Source organism: Natator depressus, chromosome 7 (assembly GCF_965152275.1).
Source record: "Natator depressus isolate rNatDep1 chromosome 7, rNatDep2.hap1, whole genome shotgun sequence".
Lineage (NCBI taxonomy): Eukaryota > Metazoa > Chordata > Testudines > Cheloniidae > Natator > Natator depressus.
This window is the reverse complement of record NC_134240.1, coordinates 23,079,993-23,095,301: the sequence shown is the minus strand read 5'-3', so window position 1 is coordinate 23,095,301 and position 15,309 is coordinate 23,079,993. Positions and strand designations below refer to the sequence as shown.

The window sequence follows — 15,309 nt, the reverse complement described above, 5'->3', positions numbered from 1 at the left end:
ATTACAGCATAATGCACCGATTACCAGGATGAAAGCAAAGTCTCGGCGTATGTCTGGAGACCAAATAAAAGAACGTTTGAACATCTGTTCATCCTACAAATGCCTTTAAATGCTTTGATTTTCCCATAATCATTTTGTTCCACCATTTCACCCTTTTCTGAATGTGTATCCAACAGCCTCAGGACAGCAGCCAGAGATCTGCAGTAATAGCACGTTATAATCAAAGTTCCTGGGCACACTTAAGTTTTTCTCTTAGAGTTACAAGGGGGAAAAAACCAAGTTCTCAGCATATATTACCAACTCTTGGTCCTATAAAATACAGTGCTCTGCTAGATGAGCAAAGTGAAAGGACAACACTCTCTTCAAAAGGGGTTTATAATACAGAATTATAAAGCACTAGAATACTGTTCAGCTGAAGAGAGGGTTATATTGACTCAGTAATCACAGGTTTCAGAGTAACAGCCGTGAGTGGTCACTTTGGATAAGCTATTACCAGCAGGAGAGTGAGTTTGTATGTGTGTGGTTTTTTTTGGAAAAAAAAAGGGGAGGGGTGAGAAAACCTGTATTTGTGCTGGAAATGGCCCACCTTGATTTTCATGCACGTTGTAAGGAGAGTGGTCACTTTGGATGGGCTATTACCAGCAGGAGAGTGAGTTTGTGTGGGGGGGGGGGGGGGCGGAGGGTGAGAAAACCTGGATTTGTGCTGGAAATGGCCCAACTTGATGATCTCTTTAGATAAGCTATTACCAGCAGGAGAGTGGGGTGGGAGGAGGTATTGTTTCATGGTCTCTGTGTATATAATGTCTTCTGCAGTTTCCACAGTATGCATCCGATGAAGTGAGCTGTAGCTCACGAAAGCTCATGCTCAAATAAATTGGTTAGTCTCTAAGGTGCCACAAGTACTCCTTTTCTTTTTATTGACTCAGTAAGTATTCCGAATCTGTATGTTTTCAGATGGATCAAGTTCCAGAACAACTGACTGGCCCATTCAGACTGCCCTGAAGAATGCAAGAAGAACTGGGTGGAAACCGAGAAGAAATTCAGAAAGCTAAATAGAAAATGCTATGTAACAATACATACCTTGCACTGACTGGCTGACTTCCATCCAGAAGTATCAAAAAGTCCTTTACAAAGTGTACAGTCAAGAATCACTTACCCATCACCAAAATGCTACTACCTCTGGTGTGGAACCCAGCGGCCAGCAACATTAGTACATAGCAGAGTTTAGGATAACACACACAGACTACCATGTCTTATTGAAACTCATAAGGGTATTTTAGGATTGGCAGTTAATAACCCAGTTCGGTATTTGTTGAGGACACCAGAGCCAAAACCTCTGCACTTCTAAACAAAACAAAAAAACCCAAACAAAAACATTCTTAAACATACTAAAAATTCTTTAGTAATTGCAAGTGATCAAAACTTCACTTTTGAGTTTCCCTGAAATTATACCAATAATTCTTAGATTAAGCTGACATAATACATAGGCATTCCCTCTGTGTCATCTATTTTACAGTTTTCTAAAATACGCATCACCATAGTATCTAAGTGCTAAACAGGAGTGCAGTATTGAGTAAAGGATGCAATATAGGATTTGATAATGACTTAACAGAAAGAGAATGCAATAAATATTCTTATGGATGATTGTCTTGGGGGGTGTATATGAGAGAGGAGGGTGGGAGAGAGGACACATTTTCCTTATAGGAGGATACATTTTCCAGCAGGGCTGGCAGCACAAGTCCTATTAAGCCGTAACTGGAGTTGCCTGCCTAATTCCTCATGGATCACACTGAAAGCGTACCCCATCATCTTAAAGGATGTGCTAAAGCTTTGGCTGGGACTCACTCACTCAGCAGAAACTGTTTGGGATTATTCCACAAAGCACTTCCTCTGATCTGATTTAAAGGGACACTGTGTCAAGCTAGTTTAGGCACCAAATTTGCCCTGCCGCAAGAATGTTTAGCGGGAAATGTCCTCTGGATATCAAGTTTTTTGCTCCCTCCAGTTCATCCCTGTCACCAAATAAATAAATCCTACAATATTTTGCTCTGCTGAAAAAAAGCCACCAAGCCAGCAGAAAGGGCACAAGCTAACCAACAATCCCTATTCCCATTACTGGATGGCTGATTAATAATGCTTTGGAAAACAAGAGAGCAAATGATCTATTATGGTTATTTATTTATCATCAAAGAAATACACTTGCTTGGTGCATGTGGCCCCATCTCATTCTCATGGCTGGTCACAGCAACCACACCACTTACTGACAGCAAATACAGTTACTCCTTTTGATCAAATGGCAGGGGTGAATGTTTTGGCATTGTAAAACCTTAGTTCAAGCCCTGCTCAAGAGTGCAGCATCTGAATGTGTACAGCCATTGTTAGTATCAGAGTTAGGGTGGCTTATGCTCTACAAGAAACAAATAAGGGACACTGGAGAACTGTTATCCCCAGCTTTTATGAGGTTGGGGCAAGAAATCAGAAGTACCACCTATGAGAGCCCTTCTAAACAGCTAATAGTTTCTAAAGCGCCTTAGAGATCTCTAGTTTAAAAGGCCTTATAATTGTAATCTGCTATTTTAATTTTAATGAAATGAAGCCAGTCACTATTTCCACAGGCAACTTTCTGTTTCATTCTCACAAAACAAGCACTTTGGTTACAAAAATTAAAGCAGTTCCAGGGCATATTTTCTTAGCAAGGACCCAGAATATTTTAGCCTCCCAATTTCCTAAAGAATCTAATAAATAGCTAGCAGACTCACAAAAGCTGTGTGAAATATTGTAGAAAAGCAGTTCTGAACTGCCAGACTAGCAAACATAACAATACAGGCCATGAAATTATGTGCGTACGAGGATGTTCTAACAGTGCAGACTGTCAAGATATAAATCATTTTTCCAAAACTTCCATACCTGTCTCTTAGACAGCATCACACATTATTAGATCTGAACATCTAAAACATCTATTTTAATTTTACCATTTAACCAGTAGACTGGTTAATTTCATTTACTAGTTACCATAAAATTTCCCAAATGCGACTGGGTTTGGATTTTCCACCTTGCTGCAGAATGCTTAAATTAAAAGAAATTTAAAACATTTCACGAAAACATTTCTATCAACTGTAAAACACAATAGTACAAATTGGCAGGTGATACGTGCCAAGAGGGACAGCAGGGAAATTCAAATAGCAAAATCAGAATGAACAAAGATTTTGGAGGCCAAGCGCAGTCATGGGGATAGGAGGACTTTCCAGCTTCAATCCAGGGAGAAGGCACCCTTAACGGATGTTACTGAGATAAAACACCTTTCAAAGTCCAAGGTTTTCAGACAACAAATACGTTCCACCTGAATTCATTCTGGTGTGTAAGCCTTTTAAGGACACTTCAGACATCAGCTAGAAGGCCTCTTCCGCCTTCTCAAGACTGAATCATTTTCTTCTGTGTATCAAAGACATATCTTTTAAAGAGAAGGTTGATAGTAACAGGTTGGGCTGAGTCAACCTTGCTGCTTTCATCCTCTTTGGCTGTATCTCCCTTCCCTGCCTTGGATTTCTTCTTGGAGGTGACAGTGAGAAGCACCTTTGTATCTGGCTTGAGTCCATCTGAAAAAATCAAGAACATACATGACAAAAAACTCTGGCAGCATTTCAATATTACAAGTGTACATCTGAAAACAATGAATACATGAGTTCATCATTGCAACATACCTCATTTCAAGGATTTATTGGCTAAAACTAAAATTATGACAATCATTAAAAAGTCCAGTTCAGAATAGTTATTCCCCACAATCCAAAATAGTCTCCTGCATCCTCATTCCCAGATCCATGTTCTTTGCAAGCCCTAATACAGTTACCCCCTAACCATCTCCTTCCGAAGTTCTGAGGGGATAAACCGTGGTGGATTTTTAACAAATCAGATCAAATTGCCTGATCTAGGCCTTTAAAACTCTGCAGACTTCCCTCTTTATCCTGCATGGATGCTTTCCAGCAGCCTCTTCTTTCTTGTGAGTGGATTTGGGGCCTAGCATTTTTTAAAAATCAAAAAGAGTCACATTTAACCTTGCTCTATTTCTGAGATTCAAAACCAACTTGTCAAAAAAAATTCATACAGAAAGCTCCCAAGAACATAAGTGACAAATCAAAAAATTAAAATCCTGAAAAAGTGTCGCTCCATAGGCACCAGAGGTCTTGAATACCTTTGGTCCATTACCTAGACTGGCCAAAAGTACACTGCTCAATACACCACAAGTAAAGCAGTGTTGTTTCTGGCCAAAGCACCATATATGTTAACGAGTTACAATTTTTTTTTTTTTTAACATGGTCAATCCTTAAGAAGATCAGAATTTGGGGGAGCAGAAGAGCATGTCTGGAAGTTTAAATACTATGCTTGAAAACGATTTAAACCGTCTGTGTTCTAACAGGAATATCTGCCCTTTTCTACCTAAACAGCAGGGGTTTTATTTACTATTTTAATGTGTCACATTGGTGACATTTCAGATAAGAGATACAAAGAAGTCAAGTCCAAATAAATGCTGCAAGACAGGGGAGATACTGCTCCTTGGAGTCTTGAAGCCTTTTCTTTTTTAAAGCAGATGACAGAGAACTTCTGAGACGCATACTCAATGCGACCTATCTGCATGCTCCAAAACGTAGCTCTCTGGCATTTGGCCAGTTTCAGTTCAGGTGTTTTTAACCTGTGGTGTCACGTAACCTTATCTCAAACACTTAATCAGCTTCTCCCACCTCATTCTGAAATTCAGAGACGGAGTCTCATATCATGGCCTGACAAAAAGATTGAGATGCTTATGATTTACTGGAGACAGAAGGTCTACAAGCACATTTGATTTGCTCTGTTACAGACACATCTAGTGGGCATTTACAGCTAATTGTGAGGACTCAGCACCAGAGCCACCTTCTCTTCTTGCTATGTCAGAGAGTAAATTGCTCCAAGAGGCATTCACAATGTGCTGCAAAAGCAGGGGGGGGATCACAGCAGTAAGAGAATAGGAAATAAGCAGGTACTGCAGCAAAACCATGACACTGTCAACTATCCCCCTTCAATTCCTGTAACTGGGGTTCTGAAAACACTGCCAAATCCTTGATACATGGTGCTATAACATGCAGACCACCCAAATGCTCCAAGTTGTGGGGAAGTGAGGAGAGTCAGGTGCTCTCTCCAAACACAAAGGGATGTGGGAGTATGGGAGAAAAGGAGCACATTATATAGGTACATAATTTAAAAAATACATGGCCTAGCGTAGGGGAAGTCAAATGTCAGGGAGCATTAACTTTTCATACATTCTACAAGATCTCCTAAAATATACATGAATGACCAGTAAAAAGTTTTCTTCTTCTATCTTCAGATATTGGAATAAAAAAAGCAACACTTATTTCATGTGAAAGTGACTAGGTTAGTTTCTCCCCAGTGGCTGAGAAGTTTGATGATAATTATCCTTGCATGTGTGAGATACAATTAATCAAGTTAGATAATACAGTAAAACCCGACCTCAAACTCGTACTACACTGTATAATTGTTTTTGTTGTTGCTGATTTTTATAAAACCCAAACCCAAGTGCTGTCCACGTAAAACCTATTTTAAAAAGTTTTTACTTGCATTATGACCACCTTTCATCATTAAAAATGAAAATTTCATCATTTCATAGAAAATATCTTCTTTTACATTTGGAAAGTACCTAGCACATTTTGAATGCTGGAAACAGCAGCAACAACAACAGAGATGGAAAAAAACTATTAGCTGATCCAGCGTAGCTCCCTGCCTTTGCAGGATTTGTTCCCTATTGTACATTTCCATTCTTTTGACCAATCTCATTGCAAATGTCCCTAACTTACAAGGCTTCCTGTACTTCTCCCAGGGAGCCTATTTACTTTTCAGACTTCACTCAGTTTAGACAAGGAAGCTATGCTGTTTAGTTTCACTTCGGTTACTACTTGGTTTCCCTTTCTTGGTCTCATCATGAGTATTATGTTGCTGCAGCTGGAACATTGCTGCTACCCGTATTAGGAAGATGTTTAAATCCCAATCTTCTCAGAAAGACCCATTTTCATTAATTACAAAAGATCATGAAATATTTCAAGTCATATTACTAGGTTGTGCAAGAAGCATTTTAGTTTAAAAAAATATTTAATTTGGGAGGTTAAAACTTGACAACAGTGGCCAACATTTTCTATCTTGGGTGTCAGAAGCTAGCTACCTAATTCCATACTCAGGAACCCTTCCTCTTGGTTGAAACAGAGTTTAGCACAATAATGCCCCCAATCCTGATCGTGGCCTCTGGGTGCAATCACAATATTTAACATTAAACAACAGGAATAGGTAACTGGCTTGAGTTTCAAAGGTGCAGTACAATCACAGTTCCAAATGAGCAGAGCATCCATAACTCCCATAGAAGCCACTGAGAGCCTGGGGTGCTCAGCATCTTTGAAAGTCAGGCCATTCATACAGGCCACTGCCTAAATTTAAGCACCTACATTTGAAAATTTTGATTTCAAGTAAAAATGATGAAAAAAGGAAAATGGAACCGCACAAAGTGTAAAGAACTATGGGGGGGGGGGGAAGCCTTTTTTTTTTTTTTTTTTTTTAAAGCAACCTCCTCTCCTATCCATCCAGAAAAACTGAAAAAGAAAGAGAGAGGCAAAACTTTACCTCCTCTGTAGTCTCCACACCCATTCAGATTCAAACAAGGCATTATATGCAAGAAGAGTTAGCAGGAGAGATGGAAGAATGTGGCAGTTCCTACAAGTGAAATCATGGGCTGCCAGCCAAATGCAGCTCAGGTATTATTAAACTTGCAAGGTATCTAAATTACTTAATCAGATCCCATGGCCCTCATTTTGCAAACAGATTAGGTGGCTGGCATCATACCCTGACAAATGGCAGTTGCTGTTTTTTTCACTCTGGTGCCAGGAGGTCTATGGCTGAAGAGGCTCTATGATACAGAGCAGCACAAAGGAGCAAGCAGAGAGGCACAATCTAGGTTTCATCTACCTCCGTGGATTTCTCGCGTTACACACAATGCATACTTTACATTTTACAAAACCCAGGAAATGAAGGGAAATATATCTGTCACCGAAGAAGACATCAGCCCTTTAATAGCTGAAATGACGGATATTTTTAGATGAAACTCTAGTTTAACTTACTTACATTAGGGGTCTAATCTCTCCTGAACAATGACTATGTTAGCTTGAATACATAGTGAGAAATCTGTTCCATTAATTAAGTGCTGCCTGTACTAGGATTTGTAGCAAATGTTAATAGATTTTTTTCCTTCCTCTGTTGGACCATTACTTTATTTTGCCAAGTTGCTAATGGATTAAATTTAAAAGGTCTGTGTGTTAAAAAAGACTTTAGCTTCAAAGTTCTAACAAGCACCTTGCCCACATTGCTGGGAAATACCTACATATTAATATTATTAATGGGCAGTCCTCAGAGGCATAATAGATAGCTGAAAGCTTAGCGAATTCATTCCCACCCATCAACCTGCCTTCACCACTAAGTCTATAACATAACTCTCCCAGCCAGATCTTATTTAAAATGTATTTATACTGTAGACTAACCTAGGTTAGAGAAGGAAATGTAAATATACAGTAGCTCCTATTATTATTCTGTTGTAAATACCATGTCAGGACTCACATACTAACTATAGGATTCTTCTATTTTAGTGAAGACTAAAGGATTCATCCCAGATTGTATATTTCACAATTCCAGAAAATGGAAACTTTGCAAGCAAACAAATGGGGAAAAAAATTCCACCAGGAAAATTAATTTCAAAGCCTCAGAATGGCTTTATACAGCAGAAAGATAAAGATTTTTTGGAACAATTTAATATTTCAACAATAAAATTTGGTTTTGCCCTAATTTGCATTACATTAGTTTTAGTATATAAAACATTATTATAACCCAGATTTTTACAATTGCACAGGCAAAAATTCTTGTCTAGTTTTCAGCAAACGTGCTAATCACAACAATTTGGTACACAGATAACATGCAACGAAATTCTGGGCTTGTATTTCTTCTTCCTCTTCTCCTATCAAATTCCTGATACTTAGTATCTACCCAGTCAGATCTGGCCATAATTCAAAGGCTGTGCCAGATGGAGTTTAAGGTTCCCCTGATGCTTCATCATGGCATGATCATTTTCTTTTTCATACTGTGGCAGAGCTCTGACCTTGTCTCAGTGGGTCCTGTGCTTCCTGGCAGATTACGCGAGCCTCAGAGGCTCACTGTGACCCTCTACATAGCCCTTCTCCCTCTCAAGGCAAGGGTCACAGCCTACTGAGCCATTTCCATCATAAGCCAGCAAGGAGGTTGGTGAGAGAACTCCCACAGTCTCTGTTGTCCCTACGGGCTTATTCCAGAACAGTTTAGCCTCCTGTCCTGATAGGGGCCTGTCTTCCCCTCCCAGGAGGTTTCTGTAGTGGCGAGTTGGGGGGAACCCGGGCCCACCCTCTACTCTGGGTTCCAGCCCAAGGACCCTAATGGCAGCAGCTGTTGGCAGCTGACCTTTCACTGCCAGAGTTGCTACATTTCCCTGGGCCACTTCCCCACAGCTCTCCCGCTTCTCTCTCTCAACGCCTTCTTCTCTCAACCCTTACCTTAGGGCTCCCTTTCCAGTGGCTTGAGGGTGTCTTCATTACCCAGCCCTTCAGCCGCACTTCCTCTCCTCTAGCTCCCTGGCTCTCCTCAGCCTGACTGGACTGAGCCCTTTTATAGTATCAGAGGGGCCTTAATTAGAGTCAGGTGTTCACATTAGCTTAACAGCTTCACCTGACTCTTTGCAGGTTAATTGGAGTCAGGTGTTCTCATTAGCCTAACAGCTTCAACTGACTCTTTGCAGGCTAATTGGAGTCATGTATCCACCTTAGCCTGGAAAAGCCCCTGCTCTGGTCAGTCAGGGAACAGAAAACTGCTTATCCAGTGGCCAGTATATCTGCCTTCTACGACTTTGCTGTACCCCACTGGCCTGGGTCGATCACAATACCTACCTGATCCCTCTAATAGGGTCTGATCCAAAGCCCAGTCACATCAATGGACCTTTTCCCATTATCTTCAATGGTCTTTGGATCAGGCCTATAGGGAAGAGATGACTTCACTGCTCCTAGCCAGTAGCCAGGATAGCAGATGAGCATTTTCCCACAATACTGCTCTGCAAGTGGACCAATTAAGAGGTGCTGGAAAATTCAAATAGAAATACCATTAAGTAAAAACAAAACTGAAGTAATCCTCTGCTGCATACAAAAGTTTATGAATGATTCTTCATATGTTCATTTATGATTTAGGTGCTGGCTAATACAGGTCAAACAGGTGGCAGACTCCTTCCAGAACTCACGTGCTGAGAAGATACATGAGGAATGAATGACAATTCCTCCATGCAAGTGATCCTCCCTCTGCCTCATCAGATCCTCTTTCCAGCTTGACCCACTGCCTAACTCAAATCAATTGCTTCACTTCCACTTGATTGTATTCACTCCTCCATCTCCTATCCCCACTGTTGTATATTTTTAACCTACTACCTGTAAAAGATAGTTACCTGTTCCATAACTGGTGTTGTTCGAGAGGTGTTGCTCATGTCTATTCCATAGTAGGTGTGTGTGCATGCCACATGCACCAATGCCGGAAGTTTTTCCCTCAGTGGTATCCGTAGGGGACCGGTTCTTGCGCCCTCTTGAGTGGCACGCACATGCCGCAGTATAAGGGGCACCACCGGCTCCCCGCACCCTCAGTTCCTTCTTCTAGAAACTCCGACACTGGGGAAGGAGGGTGGGTCATGGAATGGACATGGGCAGCACATCTTGAAGAACACCAGTTACTGACAGGTAACTGTCTTTTCTTCTTTGAGTGCTTGCTCATGTCCATTCCATATTAGGTGACTCCCAAGCAGTACCAACGAAGGTGGGTAGGAGCTCAGGGATGTGTAGATTGCAACACAGCTCTGCCGAACCCAGCGTCATCTTTGGCCTCCTGAGTGATGGCATAATGTGCCGTGAACGTGTGAACCGAAGACCACGTCACGGATCTGCAAATGTCCTGAATGGGAATGTGCGCCAAGAAGGCCGCCGAGGATGCCTGGGCTCTGGTCAAATGGGCCTTCACGTTCGGCGGCAGTGGGACCTGTGCCAGCTCGTAACAGGTCTGGATGCAGGAGGTGATCCAGTTGGAAATCCTCTCTGAGGACACCAGAAGGCCCTTCATCTTGTCTGCTGTCATGATGAAGAGCTGGGTCGACCTGCAGAAGCGCTTGGTACACTCCAGGTAAAACGCCAGGGCACATCTGACGTCCAAGGCATGCAGCCTCCTTTCCTTGCTAGTGGTGTGCAGCTTGGGACAAAACACTGGGAGGAAGATGTCCTGGTTGGCATGGAAGGAAGACATCACTTTCAGCAGAAAGGCCAGATAGGGTCGCAGTTGAACTTTGTCCTTGTAGAACACGGTATACGGTGACTCCGATGTCAAGGCTTTAATCTCCGACACTCATCTCGCCAATGTTATCGCCACAAAGAAAGCAACCGTCCATGACAGGTGGGAAAGGGAGCAGGAGCCCATAGGCTCAAAGGGCAGGCCCATGAGCCAAGAAAGAACCAAGTTAAGGTCCCACTATGGGACAGAAGCCCGGACCAGTGGGAAAAGCCTCCCAAGGCCTCTCAGGAATCTGCTCAACATGTCATGTGAAAACACTGTCTGACCTCGGTGGGTGGAAAGTGGAGATGGCTGCAAGGTGCACCCTGATGGAAGAGAGGGCCAGCCCTTGGTTCTTAAGATGAAGCAGGTAATCTAAGAAAGATTGTAAGGAGAAGTGTGACGGAGAGATGCTACACTCAGACACCCAGTGGGAGAACCTCATCCACTTGGCCAGGTAGGTTGCTCTGGGGGCTGGGGAGGATACTGAGGCCAATGGCTTGTCTGAGGCCCCCACCACTGACCTGAGCCCTTGAGAAGGCTGAGTAAAGCTCCATGGGTACAAGGCAGCTGGCCAGTGGCCCTGGGTTAGATGGCGGTACTGCCGACACTGAGGGTACTGCCGGTGCCAGGTTTTGGCCAGCCAGCTACGACTCCTGTCCAGTGCCAGAGCTCGAGGCCAAGTGGTTGCTCTCAGGTGACCATGAGTGAGTAGATCGGCGATCCCGGTCACTGCAGTGCCAATTGCTGTGCCTGGATGGGGAGCTCTCCACTCAGGATGAGTCCCTTCTGCGGGTCCTCAGAAACTGGCGGCATTCAGCGACGGTGTTCCAATGATTCACACCTCACGCTGCTCGACTGGTACCGGGATGTGGAGCGGGAGCTGGAGTGGGTCGGTTTCCAGGAAGACTCTCTCTCCAATCTAGGGGATCAGTGACACATACCGAGGAGCTGTGGACCGATGACTCCACTCCTGAGACAGACTGTCCCGGGCCTGTGACCGGTGACGAGCCATGGGTGAAGCACTGGCTGGGTCTGGTGCTGTTAATGCTAGGAAGGGTGGAACTCTGCAGGCCTGTACCAGGTCACCGGCGTGGCATGCCTCGAGCCCTGCGGGTGGTGCCCCAAGTCCAGAGACCAGTGAGGGCTTCGCCAAGTCTGCCTTTCTGCCTTCGAGGACTGGTAGCTCCATGTGGGTGAGCGCTGGCGGGACGTCCCCCATGATGGGGAGCAGTGCTGCTGAGATGGGGACCTACAGAAAGGACTCAAGGAGGGTTTACCCCTAGACCGGGGTACGGCCATAGCAGGTGTGGACGGCACTGGTAGCACCAAGATATCCTGAACTGCTTGCAGGGCCTGGGGTGTTGACGGGACCTCTAGCTGGCAAAGGCTCCCATCACTGTCCGGCGTGGCAGGTATGGGTTGGGGTGGGCTGGACCACTCAACCTGAGCTGGTGCCTGACTCCTAGAAGGAGGTACTGAGATGTCCTCCTGGGGCCTTGGCTTCCCTCCTGCCCTCTCCTTCCCCTTGCAGAATGTAGGAGATCTTCCTCTCCCCATCTTCTTTAGCCCCTTGGCAGGTGCCAGGGAGGGGGATCGGCGCCGGTGGGGTGCTGCACACCGATGCTGCGGTGCTCGGGACAGATTCAGACCTTGACTGCTCCGGTGCCGAAGTTAGCACCAACTGCTTAGGACCACCTTGAGACGAAAGTCCCTCTCTTTCTTAGTCCGAGGTTTGACAGACTTGCAAATATGGCACTTGTCGCTTATATGCGACTCGCCAAGACACCTTAAACAACTATTATGCGGATCGCTAATGGGCATTGGTTTCTTGCAGCGATCATATGGCTTAAATCCTGGGGACCGGGGCATGCCCCATCCCTAGGCTAAGTCCTGTTTGGGACCAACCAAGTAAAAACACTCTAACATACTAAGGGAAACTGTTAACTATGAACAACTGTTTTACAAGAAAAAGTTCAAAATACTGAACAAAGCAAAAAAAGGCTAGCCGAAGCAGCAGATGCTCCAGCACCGTCACTGGTGGCAACAATGAACTGAGGGTGGGGGGAGCCAGCAGCGCCCCTTATACCGTTACATGCGCACACCACTCTAGAGGGCGCCAGAGCCGGTCCCCTACAGATACCACTAAGGGAAAAACTTCAGCACTGGTGAATGTGGGGAGCACACACTCCTAATATGGAATGGACATGAGCAAGCACTCAAAGAAGCAGCCTTGCTTCTTCTTGTTCTTGTGGATCCCAGTCCACACCTTCAAATAATCCTTTATCCCATTCATTACTCCATTCCTCCTATCTACATAGTCTATTGTCCTCCTGTGGTTTTCTGTCCTTTTGTTTTGCTGTCTTCTGCTACTCACCATTTTCTCTGACCCTGAAAAGGTCTCCTAAGATGGACTTGGCTATTTCCCCTGAAGTCTAACCCGGTGGTTCTCAACCTGTGGTCTAAGGCTTCCAAAGGGGTCTGCACGTCCATTTGAAATTTTTAGGGGTCCACAAATGAAAAAAGGTTGAGAACCTCTTCCCCCTCCAGCTCTCCTCTGCTTCCTTTTCTCTTTCCACCTGGCCATTTCTCTCTACCTCATTCCCTGCTCCAGCTTTCCCTCCTTTTCCAGGTTTCCTCTGCCTCCTCATTCCTACTCCAATCTCAGAGGTCTCCTTTACCTCCAGGAATGGCTCGTCTCCTTTCGAAGACTAATGAAATGCTGAGTGCCTGGAAAACTGTAAAAAGCTTAATGCTACATACTTTGCGGAAAGAAGTAAAACAATGGAGTAACTCCTTTGTGCCTAGCCAGAGAAGGGAGTAACAGCCAAGGCACTGACTAATCACAATATTGTGAACAGGAGGAATGATATACATATGGGGCATGCCCTCTAACCCAGCTAAAAGAGAGGAAAATGTATACGGCTGAACTTCAAACCTACCTCCCTGAAAGAGGCCTGGCTGCTCCCTGCATCAAGTAACTGTTCCAATTCTTTACTGCAATGACAATTACAATGACACCTAGACCTGATATCACAAATTTCAATAGCTCTTTTCATACTTAAAGATCCCAACATGCTTTATATACTGCATACTACCTAGTGCAGTTACTGGGGACCCATAAATATTTCAGTATCACTAATCTCTGCTGGAACCGGAACATAGCTGCCTGCGGACTAACGTGCAACAAGGTGGACAGCCAGCAGGCTCTACTACTGGGTGGGGTTGAAGAGTGTGAAGTTTGAACCACAGAGACATGGGCAAACTTTTACATTTATGTTTCGTGGGAATTTTAAATCTAATCAAATACCTGCACACATTAGAACTGTCTGCTTTAGAAAAATCAGTTACCATACTATCAGAACTATGACCAACGCTGCAACTGCACAAGCGACACTGTAGCTACGCCTCAGGTGTTTCTATCACCATGTCATAGAAGCCTGCTCTAAGCCAGAGCCCCGTCTACACTAGTGGCTTAATACTAGTGCATCTGCATCATGACTGGCTGTTACTGGAATATGGGTAGTACTTACTCTGGTGCAGGTGCCTTTATCGGTGTTAGAGCCTATCCTTGATTTGTTGCTGGCATCTGCAAACGCATTATGTGACTCCCTTCTGGAATTCACAGCATCACTTGTGAAGAGATTCAGGAGGATGAGAGACAGCTTTTTCTGTTTAGCAGATCTGCCAATATCACCTTGTGCTGTGGCCCCACAGATCTCACAAACTAAACAAGATAGGGCAAGAAAAGTCCCTGGATGGGAGACCTCCAAGGAAAGCACAGGAGCTGCAGAAAGGCAACCTGGTAATTTAGTGAGTGGCAATCTTCCCTCGGAATCAATATTGAATGAATGCCACAACACAGTAGTAGGGTCTACATGCTGCTAGGCAGGACCTGTCTTTTAGAAACATAAAACCAAGGTCCTAACTGCCTGTGGTGATGAAAAATCTCACAGCACTTTTCACAAGAATAGGCTGCCTCAGTGTCCTCACCAAATCATGACTTGCGTAATTATATTCTGCCTACAGCAGCTAAATTACTCCTGAAGTTCCAACTAGATACAGTACCATGACATGTCCCCAACTACTATATAGTTTTGCTAGGCACTGCTGAACAGCTGTTGTGTTCCACCCCTGAGCATGCTGCATTTCAGTGGTGAGTGAACTGAGCACTTGTGTGCAGGCTTCTGGAATGAAAGGCATTATTATAAGAGTTGTTATACTGGAACTGGAATTATCAAGTGGATTTCATTATGGTCTTCTGATTATTAGGAAAGAGCTGCTCTTTCTTGGTGAAGAAGAAAGAAGCTGTTTTAATTCTGGAGAATGACATAGGTGAAGTTCAGGCCAAAGCTGTATTTGGAAAACTTTCACATAAAGCTGGACACAACCCTTTCATGCACGGTGCCAATTCTACACAATGGCTTGAACTGCACTCTCCGGCGGTCCTTAAAGGCACATTCTGTATCTTGGCTTTCACTGCTAGCAATCAAGAAAGAATTCAAGAAAACAAAACTGTTTCCCAAGCACTGTTTGCTGGTGCCATAATTAATATAATCAAACAATTCCACAAATTGCTTCCAATTGCTGGCGTCACTTTTATGTTCAGAACCAGACTTTCAAAGAAGGGCCCTTCTTGTCCTACACCCCTACAGAGGTAACTCGTGGTTCACACAGTGGTAACAAGGCCTCACTAAATAGTATAGGGTAATTTGTACTGTAATAGGTCCCTAAGGCACCATGGACACAATTTGAAATGCCATCTAATTTTTCTTTTTTAATTAAAAAGCAGTTACTATATTTAAATGACAACATAAAAAAGTTCAGAGGGGACAATTTGAAGGTTCCCACAGCTTGCTGGGGGTCTTCTCAAGGTCAGGAAGAGTTTTATGGGATCAACTG

General features: G+C 43.9%; 1 protein-coding gene across 1 annotated transcript in view; it reads right to left on the bottom strand.

Moving 5' to 3' along the window:
* Positions 1-648: 648 nt before the first annotated feature.
* Positions 649-15,309, bottom strand: part of EEFSEC (eukaryotic elongation factor, selenocysteine-tRNA specific) — a 167,710-nt gene continuing 153,049 nt past the window's right edge. The window contains exon 7 of the mRNA XM_074957655.1: positions 649-3,596. Coding sequence (XP_074813756.1) covers positions 3,412-3,596 — 185 coding nt within the window. The 3' untranslated portion in view covers positions 649-3,411. The remainder of the gene's footprint in view (positions 3,597-15,309) is intronic.